At 38.6% G+C, this 20,007-nt stretch overlaps 1 protein-coding gene across 1 annotated transcript in view; it reads left to right on the top strand.

Moving 5' to 3' along the window:
• Positions 1–20,007, top strand: part of Dock4 (dedicator of cytokinesis 4) — a 445,877-nt gene that overhangs the window by 260,463 nt on the left and 165,407 nt on the right. Inside the window, 3 exon segments of the mRNA XM_047560480.1 lie at positions 3,030–3,155; positions 13,080–13,204; positions 14,035–14,197. Of these exon segments, the coding sequence (XP_047416436.1) occupies positions 3,030–3,155; positions 13,080–13,204; positions 14,035–14,197 (414 nt within the window).

Here is a 20,007-nt window from a genome sequence, read left to right as displayed (position 1 = left end):
GCTTTGTTTTTGTTTTGTTTTGTTTTGTTTTCTCTTATTGAAAGCACAGCCTTTCTTCACGATTTTTAGTTTAGTATATAGTTTCTTTATGGAGAGAGAAGACTATTTGGGCAGAGCAAGTATATTATGGTCAAGCCCTCCATCCAGTTGGCCTTTCCAATCCTTCACTGTACGTTTTTCATTCTGGAACTGGGTCAACTCCACATAGCATTTCCCCTCAACCACCCGCCACCCCCACACCACACTACCACCACCAATTTTTATTTCTGAGATAGACAAAAGAAATAATTACAACTAAGACTTTATCTGTATTTTTCTAAATATTCAAGTTGAAAATTACCTATCAAAATTATAGGATGCATCCAACTCTTAAGTTTCTAGTTTTCTTTTCTCTACACTATTTTGTCTGTTTTTCCTGTCACTTTGACATTCCCTTTCACTAACTGACTACCCCCCATCCACTTCCTCCTCCGTGGGTCCTCTCTGTTTTTGCACTCTCCCTTCTCTATGGCTTTTGATGTCCAGGGAACATTGATGGATTTCTCTGTCCTTTATTGCTCTCTATCCAAGTCTTTTCCTAAAACATTCAATTTTTCTTTTCTTTTCTTTTTTTTTTTTTTTTTGTATCTTCCTTAAGTTTAATTTTCTGCAGGATTCTTGTGATCTCTAACTAAATGCTTTTTTTTTTTTTTAAATATGTGTGTGTGTGTGTTGATACTGGGCTTTGTACATGCTAGGCAAGCACTGTACCACTGAGCTACATCTCCAAAGCCCCTAAATGCTTTTCTTTTCTCATTATCTTACTCCACTGGAAAAAAAGTTATTGTATATAAAAATAAAAAGAAGTCACTACTGCTTAAATGAATGCTGGCTCTTATTGAGCAGAACAAGAATCCTTGTCAGCTTTCCTGGGTCCAGCCTCTGTTCTGAATAGCACAATCTCTTTGCTTTTTCATCACCGTTGAGTTTTTCTTCTTCTTCCTTTATACATACCTCATAAGGTTATGAGTATCTTCGAGCAAATCCTTCCATGAGAAGGCCCAGTAAAATGATGTATGAAAAAAACTCACAGGATCTCAAAAATTAGGTTAAATCCATCTTAGTCTGCATTTGGAAGCATTGCTTACGTAGTACACTACAACTGTCGAACAGTTCTCTCTGGCAGGAAAGACTGTTATAGGTACCATATCTGGCACACGCTGGGGTTTGACAGCTCAGTTTCTGATGATGGTAAGGATGACGGTGACAGTGGGGGTATTTGCAAGCAAAAGAATGTGAGTGGGAGGAGAATGAGGAGCCTCTCACAACGTGGGGTCGTGGAGAGTGTGAGTCAGGAAGAAGTAGCTGCTGACAGACTTGTGGGAACACAAGCGGGTTTGTCTTCATTCTCTCAACTCTAGGTTTTAAATGAGGCAGTAGTGCCACATAAAGTCTCCCTAAGCTGCACAGAGAATTTCCTCCATCAGATCATCCAGACCCTTTATTCCACCCAGCTGTGTAAGGACAGACTCTCCTCCAGAGGTTCAGTTGCCTTAGTTGCCCAACTCAAGTGAATGGGGAGGTAGATAAGGGGTAGTTCGGTCAAAATGGGGTACAGATTTAAAGTTGTGAGTACCTGCCAGGCTTATTTGAATTCTCCCAGAGGCCCCCTGAAACACATATACTGTTGGATGCACACATGGGAAAGGGTGAGGACAACCTTGTGGTAGTGCCTTTCCTTTTTCTTTTGCCCCTCTTGAAAAGCAAGCAACAAAACACTGCTTTGCCATTATTATTTGCTGGTGTTATAAGAGTAAAAAAGAAAGATCCTAATCTATTTCCATGGCAAATAAGTTTAGCATTTCTTTTTCATGATGGTGTGCTTGTGGTCATTCTTATGCCTTTATCTCTAGAGCCCACTGTAGTACTGTAAGTTACTGGTCAGAGTGGAACTTCACTTATCATGTGCATTATCAAGGGGAAAAGCAGTGATAAATAATGGTATAGATTGAAGATCTTGAGGGAACAGATTTACTGTTTGCTTGAATCCATCACCCAACTTCATTTTAAATTCCATTCAGGTTAATGATGGCAAAGTTAAGTCATCTTTGACAAGTTTCATTTTCTATCACTAATATAGGTGAGGAAACTTTCTGTCTTTCTTGTTGTAAAACAATAATGGAAAAAAGAAAGAGGGACTGAGATAGCTGAAAGACACGACTTGTCCTTGAAATAAATACATACAAACATATTCACAAAGACATGACATTAATTTCTCTTTTGTATTTCTTGCCTGAGAATTGAGGAAATTACATACGAAAATAAAAGTGTCATTCATCTTCTGTATATCCCACTGTGATAATGTCACTATAATTGGGGTAAAAAAGAAAAACAGATAATTTTACTACTTGAGAGACTTAATTTCCTTTGTCAAGGTGTCCTGCATCTTGCTAAATTCTCCTCAGTAGAAAATAAACGCAATCATGAGTTTCTACCATGAATAATGACGAGAATGTAACCTTAGTTTTATTATCATCATCTTTGTTCCTTAAGTTTCGAGAAAAATCTCCATTAGTATCCTTAAATCCTTCAATTATTATGCCTTATGATTTATGTTCATGCTTCTAATATTTGATAAGTCATTATTCATAGGGCTTCTAGAGTTGAACAAAAAAATTTAAACTCCAATAGCGACCTGCTGTCTTCTGGGGTGCTCACCGTTTGTTGCTGGGACGAGTGTTGGTGCAGGGATGTGGTCTCTTACTTGTGGTCAGGGAGAGGCATGGGGGCTGGAAGCCAGGCTTCATCCTCTTAGAATTCCCTTCAGGTTTTTTCTACTTGCTATGAACCTCCGTATAGGTGAGAAAACTCAGGAGCCGATGTTGGGGAAGTGTTCTCTAGATATTCCTATAGTTCCTATTGATTTTGTGTGAATACCAACACATGGTTTAAGATGGTGATACCTTAAATATGGGCCTGTTGAAGTTTATCAGCTGCTATTTATGCTGTTTCTATTCTGGTTTTAACTTGATGTCTCTCATTTGTTTCAGGGTTAGCAGTTTCCCTTCAACTATTGCATGGAGACATTGAACAAATCAGAAGAGAGTACTCATCTGTCTTTTCTCATGGAGTATCCATAACAAGGAAGTTGGGTTTTTCTAATATTATCATGCCTGGTAGGTGACATGGGTTACACCAGAATGATCAAACATGGGCATATGGTCTGTTTTTGACATTTGTGAAATTTTTCAAATTGTCAGCTTTGAGGAGTCCTGTGGGCCATGCTGAAGAATGAAGTGAGGTATGTAGTAATAGGCATCTTTTTTATTTTTTCAAAGTATCTTTACATTCCAATTATCTTAAGGTGGGTAACTCGTGGTAGCCACGGTTACTTTTCATTGTGACAGTGATAATAATGAAAACTGAGATAACATCCAGAAAATATTTTACCCCTTAGTGGAAAATGTCAGTGAATATTCCGAGAGAATATCCTTATAGGTTTTGATAAGAACTGTTACTGGGCAGCATTTGGCCTCTCTTGGAGGATATTTTTTCCATTGTGAATGCATGACTATATGTGTAAATAAGCATCCATGTGCAAATACCATATGTCTTTCTGAACCTTTTCTAGATCTATTCGTATATATGATTCACATCTATCTTAACACCCAAAAAGAAACTCCCCAAGTGTTTGTTTTCTAAGTGAAAGGCAGAGGTTATGGGGTTTTACATTGTGGAATCAATGCCAAGTTCATTGAAACTGATAGATTTTTGCCGTGAGTCAATTTTTATCTCTCAATCAAAATAAGTTTCTAAAAGCATGCCCCTGCATAATCTTCTAGCAACTTAGGGTTTTCTAAATATATTTACATACAAACTGACAAGATGGGCAAGAATAGTATACCCACTGATGAGAAAAGCTGTTGTATGCAGCAAAACATGGTTTAGTGGAGGCAGCAGGCATTGATCAAGGATCAGTTTTATGCCAGGATTAAAGATGAATTCATTCATCTTGCAGATTTTTTTTTTTTTTTTTTTACTTTCTCTGGGCCAAGATATTCTTCCAGGTATTCAGAATACAATAATGAACAAACAGAAAAAGAAATCCTTCTCTCATGGAACTTATTTTCTAATAAAACAAATTATATTTAATGTGTAAGTCAAATATATATGTTTAAAGATGATTAATACTAAGGTAGAAACTAAAGAAATAAAGGACTAAGGAGTATCTGAAATGATAATGGACTGAGGGATTGAAACTTTAAGTAGGTTACAATTTAGGTGAGGACAAAAAGAGTATAAACCTAAAGGAGATGAGGACTCTATGCAGACAGAGAAGCATTCCAGGCAGAGGAAGCAAGTACAAAGGTCCTGAGGCAGCAGAATGCCAGGCATGTCTGAAGAAAGGCAAGAAAGCCATCTTGGCTAGAAGAGAGCGATAGTGATAGAAGACTGGGTAAGAGGTACAGAAAATCATGTGGGATCTTGGAGATCATACTAAACACTTTGACTTTTATTCAGAATGAGGAAGGGAGCAAATGGAAGATTTTGAGCCGCTGAGTGACTAACTCATTTGCATTGTGACCAGATCACTATTATCTCTGTGCAAAGATTGTACCTGGAAGGAAAGTGGGAGGGCTGTAAAGAAACAGGGAGACCAACATGGAAGCTGTGGGAGGTTATCCAGGGGAGTGTGATTGTGGCTTGGAGCAAGCACAGCTGGGGAGCACGAGACCTGTTGGTGCCCTGAGGGTGTGACAGTCCAGGCAGGAGACACACGGTGATCTGGAAGGGGTTAGAGAGAGCACAGAGGAGGCATAGAACCTTCCTCCTGTTGAAGAAATCTTATTTAAGATTTCGTGGACACATGACATCTGAGCAGGGTCTTCAGAGCCAGTGGCTCCAGGCCCCCATCTCCCATCGCTTGCCTCTGTGCTGTGTGGACCCAGCTTAACACTGTGTGGTTGTGGATTGCACGGCTCCACCTCCAATGTGAAAAGGAAATCTAAGTTCAAAACACTTTTTAATTTTTAGATTCTGTCAAAGTCAGAATTTTGTGAGAGAATAGCCTTTTAAAATCCTTTGAAATTTAAAAGTTTAAAACAAACCAGAAATGTTGAAATGCTGTTTAGTTATGAATCAAAGATGCTAAAGTTCTGGAAATTTCACAGTGTCCCTAGGAACAGAGGACTGAATAGGTGGAACTGTGTTTACTGAGCTTTGGTTTATCTATCCCTTCACGTGTCTAGCTTTCTCACTTTCTTTCTCTTTTCCTTTCTGGCTTTGTCTTCTTTTTCATCCATCTCTAGGCCTCCTAATCTTATCTTAGAATAGGAGTAAGCTATACAGGTTATTATGGTTTAATTTAATTTTAAAATTTTTTAACATGTCACATCTTTGTCTTACAAATCAAAAAATGGATTTTTATCAGCCACCAAATTTTATGATAGAAAGGCTTCACCTTGTGTTTGGTCTTTCATAAAAACAAAAAGCTTCTGCCCTTTCACCTGCAAGTTAGGAGAGAACAGATAGCATATTGAATATTGGTATTTCTCACTGCTTCCTACTCCACTCTCCACAACCAAGAAAAGGGAGAAAAAATAGACCAAATGAAACAATCTAAAGTTGTGGACAACCTTTTTAAAAAGTGAAATCCTCTGAACTACTATTTAAACATCTTGTGAGAAAACAAGCAAAGGAGGTTGTGTCTGACAGGGCATCTGGTACAGCTTTGACACCCAATGATAGGATTGTTGTGAATGAAGACTCAAAATGACCAGCCTTGCCCATTGCACCATTTTGTGATCTCTCAGTGGAAATTTGTTCATGCAGGGAGAGCTGAGAGAACAGCCTAGAAGGCTTCCTGAGATGACCTGACCTAGCTTAGAGACCCATTCTGCCTGAGCATCTCATGCTACTGTTGTTGAAAATGACTGTTTATAGATCTGTTTACTTGGTGACACGCTATTCAGTGGCTCCTGCAACCATTCATTATTTCCTTCAGTTGCTATAAATAACTGGTATTTCCTCTTCAACAAAAAAGCAAAAAATTCATCCCACTGGGAAGCAAATTGATGGGCAAATCTAATATAAAAAACATATTTCAGAGCAGAATACAGCCAGCTGCTAGAAGAATTCCTCATCTTGGTCTCTGGTCAGTGTCATTGAGAGATGGAAAAACATAAAGCAAGAGACACTTCACTGGCTGAATAAGTTTCTGAGAGGTGCTGTGCCCATGCAGCTTTTGTCTGGCGTTAGTGATGGAAGTGGTCTTTCTGGGGGAATAAGATGTGCTGCTGTCCCTTTCTGGCACTGCGTTTTAGTACAAGGATCACACTGTCCAGAGGAACAGCCCCTTCCCAGACACAGGTCTGCATTACCGGGACTGCACGAGAATTTGAAACGCTTCCTTATGTCTCTTTTCTTCTTTTCATTGTTTACTTATTAATCTTACAAATTAGATGGAGAAGGGAGAGATGTAGTTATTTATTTAAACAACTGAAAGCAGCTCTAAAACTCACGCACTGAATTTTTTACATTAGGAAGCATGTAGTTCTGTCTTCCGTTGTCATTTTCAGACTTGTCAATTCTCAACAGCGGCTTAGTGAAAACTTGAGCTGAATGCTTCAATGAGAAAATGTTTGTGAACAACATTTCTGATCACAGTGTGACATGGACAGTCTGAAAGCATGATTTTCTTTTTCCATTTTCTAGACTTGCTTTCAGAGTTAATTTGCATCTTTAGTGTTCTGATAGGGGTCAGGACAGGTGACACACGTGTTCATTCCAAGAGGACCAAGTTCATCAACACAGTCACTGCCTCACTGCAGAACAGAATGACCTGGGCTGTTGACACTGACAGGAACACACAGAGAACTGTTTTAAGGATGGTACAACGCAACCAGTGCCTGACTCTTTTTGAAATGAGAAAACCTGAGGCCAGAAACTCTCCTCTTGGTCTTGCTGTTATACAGCTGGATCTCTAGATTATCACCTGATATGAAGAAACTGTCTGCCTTTGTGCCTTGGAGCCATCAAGGCAGTGCTTATTCTCTGGGTTGGGGGTCAGTCACTCCACACTTTATTTCTTAGGATACCTATTTCCAACTAAGAGAAGGTATTTTCAGAGAACCTCTATCACTGTTACCAATAAACCCAGATAATTATTTTGAGGGGAGTTTTGTGGTTTGGTCTCTAAGCCTAAGAGAGAGAGAGAGAGAGAGAGAGAGAGAGAGAGAGAGAGAGAGAGAGAGAGAGAAGCAAAAATATTTAAATTTGTGCTCTCCTATAGAATAAAAAGCAAACCACAAATATAATTTTAAATTAACTAGCAGCCACTTTAAAAACTGTAGGAAAGAAGAGGTGAAATTAATTATAACAGTACATGTTATTTAAACCTTTACACTCAAAATATTATCATCTCAATAGGTAATCCACATAAAATATTTTGAATGAGTTATTTTTAGTCTGTTTTTGAACCTCAGTCTTGCTGGTATTAAAAATCCTTGCAGCCAAGTCACATTTTAAGTGTTCAGTTGCTGCATATGGCAGCAGTTACTGTATTGGACAGCCTGACCATTAAATGTCTTAACAGACTGTGCAGATCAGGTCTGGGCCATTACTGAGTATCAGGAAGGTCTGAGTTTCCATCCACCAGACATTTTGGAACAAATACGACAGATATGTCTGGAAGGTCATGGAAGGTCTGACTGCCCTTCTTCCACCTTAAACACCCATTCTTACTCTTAAGTTTATGATTTCTCCTTCATGATCTCCCATAAGTTAATTTTTTACCCCATCCAGACATTTTCTTGTGTATGATCTGCTTCAGTCTCCAGCCCTCAGTGAATCTTGTCCTCCTACTTCCTCTTCCTTGAAGGTGTCATGAAGTGATAGAAGCTTAGCTGTAGAGGGCACATTATATTAGTTTTCTATAAGAAAGAGACACCACAAATGAGCTGGCTTAAAGCAACACAAATGTATGTTACAGGTCTGGAGGTCAGAGTTCACTCTAGTCTCAGCAGGGTAAAATCGAGGTGTTGGCAGGGCTGCATTTCTTCCGATGGCTTAGGGGAGAATCTCCTTCCTTGCCTTTTCTAGGTTCTGGAGTCTGTCAGCACTTTTCTACTCAGGATCCCACATCATTCCAACTTCTGCTTCATCACAACCATTTCTCTAATTGATTCTTCTGCCTCCCTCTTTTAAGGACCTTGTGATTGTATTGGACCCACCCTCAAGTGATCCAAGAAAATCTCCCTATCCTCAACATCCTTAATTTAATCACATCTGAAAAGTCCCTTTTTTGTAAAGTAACATATGCATAGGTTTCAAGGATTTACCTTACATAAAGTATGTTACGTAAAGTAATATATTCATAGGATCCTGATCCTTGGAACCTCTGTGTATCTGCCACACACATGAAGGAGTATGCAGCCCATCCATGTGTCCAAAGTGGGATTTCTTCCTCAGGGTTCCTGGTAGTGGTTTTCTGGCTCATACTTGAATATTTATGAGGACCAAGAACTTGTCGTCAGGGGTTGGGGTTGTAACTCAGTGGAAGAGCGCTTGCTTAGCATGTGTGAGGCACTGGGTGCGATCCTCAGCCCCACATAAAAATACATAAATAAGATAAAGGTTAAAAAAAATAAGAAATAAAAGAACACATCATCAGATCTCCTCTCAAAATGACCACTTTCACTTTGGACCAGTCTCCCTTCCTCTTCTGTCCACTGGTTTGAGGTTCTTTTTGCTTAGAGCTTTAAATCCTTTCTTCATGTTGTTTGTGACCTCTATGGTATCATTTGTCTGTTTCTGTCCTGTAAAGAGGATCCCTAGAGCTGAAATCAGTATTTCATGTCTGGTTTGATCAATGCAGAATAGCACAAGGCTTGTACCTTCCTTTCTTAAGTCATTTGTAGGGACAAGGCAGATTGCTTCATCTTATTCGATAGTCATTCTCATTCTGTTGAATTACCCTTTTTTTCATGGGTAAAGTGGGGTTCTAATAATACTTTGGACACATTTCTTAACTTCTATGCTTTGGTTTTCTCATCTCCGAAATGGAAATGATAGTGCCTTCTTGTAAAGTGGATGTGAGGATTTAAGGAGAGGTTCTACTTCTAGTGCTTCACAAAATACCTCACCCAGAGCTGGTCCCCAGTGAAATGTGCTGCTGCTGCTCTTACTTCTGGGACTGCCACTACCAGCTGAGTGTCTCCCTTCTCTGAAGTGATTGGTACCAGAACATTTCAGGTGGCAGGATTTTTTGTTTTGTTTTGTTTTGTTTTGTTTTCTTATATTTTTGTTTTTTATTTTGGAATATTTGCATAAAATTTACCAGTTGGGTGCCCTAATTTAAAAGTCAAAAATCAGATCTGAACCTTGATGTTCAAGTCTCAGTGTCTGCTTCTATTAGTGGAAACCTTCTGCCTGTTTAGGTCAAGCCATTAATCCACCCTTTCGACTAAAGTCCCTGAATTCTTTTGACTTTGTTCCCATTGCTGTGGCCTTATCTTCATCTTGTCTGCAATATTTTGAGAAGCCTTCATGTGTATACAGGTTTCCCAACTAGTGGGCCTGCTAATGAGAGGAGAGTGTCATGCACATCAAATTCACAGAGAAATAAATTTGAGAGGTGTGAGGTGTTAATAAACATTGTCGGGAAAATAGCTTTTCACACTGGTGCTATGACTCCATTTTATACTCACTTTATGGTTTCTCTCCTAATTACCCAAGATGCTTTCCTAACACCACTTGGGCTTATTAGTTTACTCCAGAGCTCCTCAAGTGCATCGATTTTAATTAGCACTTGTTTCAGCTTTATCCTTTTGCATATTTTGGCAGAATGTGGCACCTTGCTGCATAGGAACATAGCAAGCTTAGAATTCCTGGAGAGAAGCATATGCAGAATGTCCCCCAGGAGAAATGTTCTTCTTGTCTTGTGCTTTCTTTTCAAAGGAATCTTGGTTTAGTCTAAAAGATTTATAGAAGATAAAGAGGCTTACGGGAATGGTGACATTTGTGGAACAGAATATTAAAGCATCTGTACAAGGTATTCTAATATATGGATGACCTCTATTGCAGAAGCTCTTTCATAAGTCAGAGAAAGCATAGCATAAGAAAGTCATCTGGTCCTTTCCCATCTCTTGTCTTGTCCCTACCTCTGCCTTTAGTCCACTCTCATTTTGATAATGGAAAGACCTGAGTCCCAGAGTCTATATTGTCTTGTCTAGGCTAATGTCACAACATAGCAGTAACAGAGAGTAGAACCTAAATCTCCTTATTCTGATTGTCCTATGACCCTACAGCCTTTAGGCATGTTTGAATTCAGAATCTCCTTTCTAATGAAGATCAGGAGAATTCAGCTAAGCTAAATAGACTTTGTGGATTGGCTTGAGACTCTAATGTCATTTATTACCTTGATCCTTTGTTAGAACATACCATGGCTTACTCTGATCTCTTTGTTCCCATGAGGCTGCTTCTCATTAGTATGTTAAAAATTATAGCTCCTCCTCTGTCCTTATTCAGCACTCCCTACCCGCTTCTCTCTCTTACATTTAGCCACATCATTCAATGTGCTATGTATTTTACTTGTTTTTTAAAGACCTACCTTTACTAGAATCTGCTATGTTTGCTTTGTTCACTGCCTAGAGTAACACATATGGCCCATTGGAGGTGCTTAAGAAATAGTTGTTGAATGAATACATGGAAGAAATGTGGGACACTGGCAGTCATCCCCCTGCCTTCCCTCCTTTGGGTCTAGCCTACAGACATGAGAAAACAGGTTATCTGGCACACCTCGCTCATCCCTCTTGCCTTTGCTGCAGTTAGACTGGCTATGGACTTCTAACAGAGGAGAGGGGAAACCACTCTCCCAAGAAACCTGTAGTCCTCCTTTTGCAGGACAGCCAGTCCCTGTGTGTTGGACAAGCTAATTAATCATAACGAGAAATTCCTTAGGTAAAAACCCCTGTCACTATGCATCCCATTAATCAGTGTCTGATTTATACTCTGTTTGTGAGATGCATCGCCTACTTCAAGGAGCAAAAGAATTTTGTTGCTTTTTTACTTGCCACATCAGTTAGTGGAGAACTGATATCAAGAATGTCCTCCCAAGCCTCTTGCTGAATTGGCATGTGTGTGGACCACTAGCACGTCAGACTTTTTTCATTGGTCTGAGTAGCTCGATTTGGAGGACAAAATTTGTGCATTTGCGCTTCATTTTCCAGTAGAATTTTAAAAATAGCTTAGGGGTGTATGTACACACACACACACACACACACACACACACACAGAGTTGGCCCTCATATCCACCGATTCCACACCCACAGATTCATCTAGCTGTGGGTCAGAAACATTCAGAAAAATAATTGTGTCTTTATTGAACATACACAGATTTTTTTTCTTATCATGACTCTTTAAACAATATAGTATAACAACTGTTGACACAGTATTTACATTGTATTAGATGTAATAAGTAATACAGAGATGATTTAAAGTGCCTGGGAAGATGTGTGTAGGATATATGCAAATACTGCTCCTTTTTATATAAGGAACTCGAGCATCCATGGATTTTGGTGTGGACCAGGGGACCTTGAAACAATCCCTCATGGATATTGAGGATCATCTCAATAGTAATAAAATGAAATGGGTTATCTAAAAAATGTAGCAAACATTCAAAAGTTACTTGAACACTCATTAAAAAATTAAAAACATGGAAATTGTTAAAACTTTCAAAGCATATAATCTTAAATGTATTGAAATGTGTTGCATTTGTCCTGGACTTCTAAATTCATCATTTTCCCAAGTTGGTTTTATAAGCTGTATGAGATTACTGTAATTCATATACCAGAGACTTCTGTATCAGTTGTTTCCACTAGCATGTGTTTTATATACTCATTGCAAAGGGTGGTTCAGATTTAATCCTTTTTGGAACTTACTCAATTCGTTTGTTTTATGCCCATCTGTTTGCTAGTCAGCCCAGGTCACTTGGGAACGATCATAAAAGTTGGTCTTCATGGAAGATGGTGACTAGGACACTGGGATTGGAGAGCTGGGATACTTTGTTGTACACACTTTGATCAGAAAGTTTTATAACTCTCCCAATTACAGACATATTTGCATGAGTGTTTTTCTTTCTGGTTATTTGCTTCCTAATGGAAGGTTTTTCTCAAACAAAGAGTATTACTTTTGATCTTTCAAATGTTTGAAAGTTATCATGAATAAGTTCAGCCTTGCCATTGCACCAACATTTACCTTCAGAAACATTCAAGTAGTAGCACTTCATTTACTTATTTCTCATTTCTATCCATCCGTGTGCCACTTAATTCTTACAGAGGAGGTAAAAGTGTGCTTTTAGCCCATTTGCCTAAGTTTGCTAGTTGGCATAACTTTTTTTCTTTTTTTCTTCAGTCATAAGGAAGGAGGGAGGTTACAATGCATTTAAATTCTATAAATCACCAATGGAGAAAATATAGAAGGTTTATGTGTGCCTAGAAAATGTCAGTTTGAATCTAGGGCCTTTCTCATTTGTTTTATAGCTTGATGGCATGAAATATTAAATTGAGTTTGTGTGAGTGAATTATTCTACATCTGTGCTCATAAAGCACTAATCTGGATTCTTCCAGCAGTGAGATCATTTTGTCTGTGAATTTTGGAAAAGATTTAAATTGTAACTGTACTCTTTGCACTCCTATCATTTTATTCCATTTAGGTATTTCTTTTGCTCTAAAGTGCTGTGACTAAAAAGTAATAATACTGGTTTCTGTGAGCCGCCTCTGCTAGGCTGTCATTTTGTAATCACACCTCGTAAATGAAATGAAGGAAATATTGAAAAATGGTGAGACTGGACACCACCTTCCTCCTCAGTCTCAGTATTCACCTCCTAAGTGCACATTTTCTGCATTGTGAATTCAGACTAGCAGAAGTTGGCTTTTATTCCTCTCCAGCACTGGCAGTGAGGGTGGGACCTCTTTTTAAAAGTACATTCATACGTTTATGTGTATGACAGTAAATTTTATAAACTAAAGTTTTTCTTGATAGAACACTTTATTACATTTCCAAATATATATAACATGATTTTATTTTTCCTTTCCTAATAGGTGAAATGAGGAATGATTTATATATCACCATAGAAAGGGGAGAATTTGAGAAAGGAGGGAAGAGTGTGGCCAGAAATGTGGAAGTTACGATGTTCATTGTAGATAGCAGTGGTCAGACCTTAAAGGTACGTTAATGCTGGATATTTTTTGGTAAAATTATTCTACATAATTGCTTTGGCTCCATCTTTAATGTGATCAGTTAATTTCTAATTTGCAGTATCTTTTTCTCCACCCTGTGTAGTTTTCTTTTTAAAAACTCATTAGAATGCCTCTCAATAATAAAATAGAAAAACAAAAAGGCTTTTACTGTATTGTGTCAAAAATTTCCTCATAGCAGTTATTCCTTAAATGTAATATTTATTTATGCTATTTAATTATCCCTCTTTGGTCTGCCATAGTTTTGTAGAACACTTGTTCTTTGACAGTTGGTTAACGAAAGGGAGGGGGTTCATGTTTAATAGTATGAATTTATTTTTACCAAAATAGGGCTTGAAGACTGGGGTACTACTTGCCTTTTGGGGTGATAATAGTAAGCTCCTTCATGGAAGAAGCAATTTTCCTGAACCTCTTCTTGTTGAGGAAGTAGATTTACCTGTTGCTTTTTAGAGCGTCGACCTCTGGGCCCAGTGAGTACCCACTGGGGCCACGAATGGACTTTTGATTTCAGTAGTCCAGGGACTTGGCCTCATTGTTGAACTTCCAGTGAGTCTTATACTTGTCCATCTCCCACACATCACCTGGGCACAGCATGCCCTGGGAGATCAGCATCAGAATTAAACGACAGAGCTTACTAGGCAGTGGCAGGTACAGAAATGGTGCAACAAAGGATGGGGAGGTGACTTCACATAGGGTGCTGTTTGGGGAGCAGGCAGAAAGAGCAGTGATTGTGGTGCCACTTTTAAAAGAACCTTTCTTTCCATGAAGCTGTCTTTAACCTGCATGTTTCCTTTGTTAGGATTTTATCTCCTTTGGCTCTGGAGAGCCTCCTGCTAGTGAATACCACTCCTTTGTGCTTTATCATAACAACAGTCCCAGGTGGTCTGAACTACTGAAACTGCCTATTCCTGTGGATAAGTTCAGGGGCGCACACATCCGCTTTGAGTTTCGGCATTGTTCTAGTAAGTCTTTGGTGGGGTTGGTTCTGTGGCTTTGTTGTGTTGATGTGTGTAGTGTGTTCACTGATCTGTAGTGATGATGGGGCAGAGCTGCAGAAAGGGTGGCAAATGAGATTTCTAGAGGGAGGAAAGAAAGTGCGTGGGAACCCTGAGAGGGAATTGGGCTCACTATTTGAATAGCCAAAACCTTTATGGAAACAGAGAAGAAGAAATGAGAAAAGAAAAAGAAAAGAAAACAACCTGCAGGAAATCTGCAGATTCTCTTTAAATTGTTTGCTTTTATAAAAAGCTCATCACAGTCTAGAAAGATTAGATAGTAAGGGAGATAGCATTAAAACTTGGATAGGTTCTGGTGTTCAGAACCAGACTGGTATCACCAGGAACGGATCCAGCTCCTGGTCAGATAAGCAGAGCCCACTCAGAATCTTTTGGGCGTGTTCATCCACTGGAACACCTGTTAGACTTGAATTGATGTCTCATTTATGTATATCTGCATCCCTGTTCAGTCTCAAATGATGTCGAAATGAGGATCAAATAATGTCAGCCGGAAAAGGTCTTTCAGATAATATGAAGTAATTGCCTCATTTACAGATTTAAAGAACTCAAGACAGAAATGTTATGAGGTTTGTTCATGTGGACATTACTGTCCATAAAGTTGTCATTTCCTAATATCTCTATTTTAATTCTCTTATACTCATTACCACACTCTGAAGCTCTTCCCTCCATGCCCCCACCCACCCCAGACCAGGGATCTTCTGATATTCCCTGTGTCCCTGAAGTGTATCCTAGACATTCCTAGAATATGCATTGTGACTAAAGAAGGTTCTGGTGAATCTTGCTTTGAGAGCAATAGAGCAGGTGAGAGGTACAAGAGAATCACATTATTAGAGAAGGGGCAGGCTCCTCTCCATTCTGGGCATTTCCAGTCTCAGGGTACCACCAAGAAATACATGGTGACTTCCCCTCACTGATACTGTAATTCAACCAGTTCTTTTCTTCAGGAAAAGTTGAAGGACTACATCTGTGGCCAGGACTACAGCATATTTCAGAATTGGTGCAGAGAGCTCCATAAATGAGGCTGCATAAATTAAATTTTGTTGTAGAATGCAGGAAGATGGCTAGCAGGGTCTCACTAGTCTTTCAAATTCCCATAAGAGTTTCATGTAAAGGACTTGAAGTGGGAGAACATAAAGGACTTAAAGTGGTATAAAACTATTCCTTCCACCAGTCTTTGTTATCAGTTCTCACTTGGACCTAATTTGAGCTTTGAGCTTTAAAGCAAGAAAAAGGTAGAGGAAAATAAAGGTGAAACAGCAGGGATAGGGAGAGAGCATTTGGAGGAAATTATTATAATTCATAACTTGGAAAGCAGAACAAAGGCTATTTTCAGCAAAATGTGTTAAATCTCTGCCCTCTCATCCTTGTACTTTAAACATTGCTCACACATTTGAGTTTTTTGAATGTTGTTATTAAAATTCAAAAAAAAAAAAAGCAAAGCACAAAGAAGAAAAAATTCCCATAATCCCACAAACTACAATAATCCACTGAAATCATTTTATCACATGGACGTCCAGATATTTGTTCAGAGTATCATTTATTCATGAAATGAATATTTATTAAATACCTGCTGTGTGCCTGAGCTCTTTACTGGGTGCTGGAGATGTATGAACATAAGATTTCCCTCTCATAGAGCTTTCACTCCAGAGAGGGAAGAGAGAGATGAGCAAATACATGATACATTAGTCTCCCCATAACCACAGTTTTAGTTTCCATGATTTCAGTTGCCCATGGTCAACCTCAGTTCAAAAATGTGAAATGGAACATTATAGAAATGACTCATAAGTATTAAATTGCTCACCATTTTAAGTAGCGGGATGAAATCTTGCATCATCCCATTCTATCTCACCTGAATTGTGAATCTCTTTGTGAAGCATATCCATATGGTATATAATACCCACCTGTCAGTCACTTGGTGCCTCAGTTATCACACTGATTGTTGTGGTCACAGTGCTTATGTTCCAGTCATCCTTATTTTACATAAATGGCCCCAAAATTTAAGAGTAGTTATGCTGGCATTTTAGATATGCCAAGCAGAAGATATAAAATGCTTTCTTTAAGTGAAAAATTAAAAGTTCTCAGTAAGAAAGGAAAAATAATATTCTAAGTTTGCTAAGAACTATGGTAAGTTATTTTTGTAAATCTTACTGCATCTAATGTAAAAACTAAACTTTATCATAGGTATGTATGTATAGGAACAAACGTGATATATAGGGTTGGATACTCTCTGCAGTTCCGAGCACCCACTTAAAGCGTGATCACCTCGGACAGAGTAGGGGGATGGTGATATATCAGGTACTGAGTGATGAGTGCAGAAAGGAGACTAAATTGAGTTTGGGGGCTAGAAAGTGATAGTAGTACTATGTTGCTACTTTACATAGAGCAGTCAAGAAAGATTTCTGTGATAATGAGGTGTGTCAGCAACAAGGTAGAAGTGGCCAAAACTTGAGCCTTTGGCATATCTGGGGAAAGAATATTTCAGGCATAGAGAATGGTAAATACAAAAGACATAAGCTTGAAACATGCTTGGCATTTTCAAGGAACAGCAAGAGAACAGAGAGGAAGCAAGGGAGCCAGTTCTAGTATTGTCTCTTACATTATGGCAAAGACTGAGGAATTTATTGGGATGAGGAGAGCCATTAGAGGGTTTGGAGGGAAGATGAGTCTAGCTTCTGTGTGGATGATAGATTGTAGACAGGCCAGTTGGGAACAGGAAGACCATCTGGGAGACTCTCATAATTCTTCAACTAAAAGATTAAAGTAGTTGCATTACGGTACTGGTTTGGTTCTTTTTCTATAGATTATTGACATATTAGATATGAAAGAAGGAGAAAAGTCAAAAATGATCTGAGAATTTTGACCTGAGAATGAATTATTCATTTAATGAAGTGAGGAAGACTATAGGAGGAATCCGTAGAACAAAAATCAAACATTTCATTTTAGACATTAGATATTTATTAAATATTCAAAATGTCAGGAAATTGAATGAGGTCCAGGTTGGAAACTTAAACTTGGGAATGAGAACATATAATTCATTGGTCTGCTATAAATATTTAAAGACCACAACTCAAGACAGGAGTAACCCTGATTTGTAACATTTGTTGATTTCCGTGACATCAGTACTCCAACAATGGCCAATTTTAAGCTCCCAAAATGACTTAATCAAATGTAGAGTTGGAGAAAGAAGCCCATTCTCAGCTCTTATGATGTAGTGCAATCCAGCTCCAGCACATCATTAATTTTGACATTTTTAAAAAGCCATGAGTCTGAATGAGATTCCTGAGTAATAAGTTTAGATAGCAGAAGGAAGTCCATGGATGGATCTCTAGAGCACTTACCACATTAAGAGCTGGGAAAAAAGGAAGGAGGCACTAAGTGGCATTAAGAAGGAATAGCCAGGAGGTTGAAGGACAACCCAGGATAAATAGAATCCAGGAGGCTAAATGTAGGCAGTTTTTCAAGAGAGAACTGATCAGATATGTCAGGTGCCAGTAATAAATAAGGTGACAGCAGAGAAATTATCATTTGATTTGACTTTAAATCTGGCAAGTGATTTTAGTGGATTTGTGGTGATGAATGCGAGTTCAAGAGTGAGACAGAGAAAAGGAAGGGGAAGCAATGAATATAGACAGGTCTTTTAAAAAGTTTTGCAATATAGAATCCAAGAGGCATGTTCATGGATAAGAAAACTCAATATTGTAAAGATGTCAGTTCTGAATGTAATTGTGGTAAGAGAGACAAAGAGAGGGGGAGAGAGAGTGTGTGAGGGAGTGTGTGTGTGTGTGTGTGTGTGTGTGTGTGTGTGTGAAAGAGACAGAGAGAGAGAGAGAGAGAGAGAGAGAGAGAGAGAGAGAGAGAGAGAGAGAGAAACTGATCCCAAAGTTTATATGGAAAAGGAAAAGCAAGAGACTCAAAATAGACAACACAGTATTGCAGAAGAACAAAGTTAGTGGACTGACATTGCCCAAGTTTAAGAACTACTGTAAACCCACATAATCAAGACAATATAATATTGTGAAGGAATAGACAGATAGATCAAAGGGACGGAAGAGAGAGCCCAGAAGTAGTCTCACATAAGTTAAGTGATCTTTGATGAAGAATCAGAGGTAATGTAATAAGAAGATAGTCTTTTCAACAAATGCTTCTAGGACAAGTGGATATTTGTCTAATAAAACTCCTGGAAGATAACAGAAAATCTAAATGACCTTGGGTTTGGCAATGACTTTTTATATATAATACCAAAATCATGATCTATAAAAGAAAGAACGGATAAGTTGGATTTCATTAAAATTAATTTTTTTCTGATCTCTGAAAGACATAAAAGATGTGCACATATTGGTAGAAAATATATGCAAAAGACATTTGGTAAAGGACTTTATTGAAAATATACAAGTAACTCTTAAAAACCAATAATAAGAAAACATACAGCCAACACCTTACCATAGAAAGTATACATGTTACAAATAAGCATATGAAAGCAGGCATCACATCACACATCATATATCAGGAAAATACAGATTTGAACAACAATCATATACCATCACACCCCTTTTAGAACACAGACAACACCAAGTGCTGGCAAGTATATGGAACAACAGAAACTCTAATTAATTGCTGGTGGGAAGCCAAAAAGATACCAGTCATTTTGAAAGACAGTTTGGTGGTTGCTTACTAAATAAAACATTCTTATCATACAAATTGAACAACCATGCTCCTTTGGTATTTACCTAAAGGAGTTGAAAACTTTAACATCCACACAAAAACCTGCACATAGACATTTACAGCAGCTTTATCATAATTGCTCAAACTTGGAAAGAATCCAGCTGTTCTTCAGTAGTTGAATGGATAAATGGAGGTACATGCAGACTGTGGAACCTCGTTCCACTTAAGAAGAAATGGATTACCAAGCCATGAACTTGGAAGAACCTTACATGCATATTACAAAGTGAAAGAAGCCAATCCGAAAAGGCTACATACCATATGATTTCAACCACATAAGAATCTGGAAAAGGCAAAGCTATGGAGAAAGTAAAAAGTTCAATGGTTTGCCAAGGGTTAGGGGAGGAAGGGATCAGTAAGCAGAGCACAGGGTATTTTGGGGGTGGTGAAATTATTGCAGATGAAATTATAACAACAGTTGCATGTCATTGTACATTTGTATAAGCCCATAGAATGTATAACACCAAGAGTGAACCATAATGTGAACACTGGACTTCAGGTGATAGTGATGTGTCTTTGTCAAGTCATCAGCTGTAAGAAGTGCAGCTGGCAGGGGATGTTGGTAGCAGGGAAGGCTACACAGGAGTCAGGGCAGGGTGGCTCTGTGGGACATCTTTATACCTTCCTTTGAATGTACCTGTTAACCTGAACTGCTTTTTTTTTTTTTTTTAAATATTTTCTAGTTGTAGGTGGGCACAGTACCTTTATTTTATTTTTATGTGGTGCTGAGGATTGAACACAGGGCCTCATGCATGCTAGGCGAGCGCACTACCACTAAGCCACAACCCTAAGCCCCTGAAACTGCTTTTAAAAAATAAAGGCTGCCAGGCACAGTAGTGCTTGCTGTAATCCCAGTGGCTCGGGAGGCTGAGACCAGAGAATTGCCAGGTTTGAAGCCAGTCTCAGCAACTTAGCAAGGTCCTAAGCAACTCAGTGAGACTCTGTCTCAAAATAAAAAAATACAAAAAAGAGTTGGGGATATTGCTCAGTGGTTAAGTGCCCTGCATTCAAACCCTGGTACCAAAAAAGATAATTAA

The sequence above is a fragment of the Sciurus carolinensis genome, chromosome 8, assembly GCF_902686445.1.
Source record: "Sciurus carolinensis chromosome 8, mSciCar1.2, whole genome shotgun sequence".
Taxonomy (NCBI): domain Eukaryota; kingdom Metazoa; phylum Chordata; class Mammalia; order Rodentia; family Sciuridae; genus Sciurus; species Sciurus carolinensis.
The sequence above is the reverse complement of the archived record's forward strand: the minus strand, read 5'-3'. Positions and strand labels throughout refer to the sequence as shown.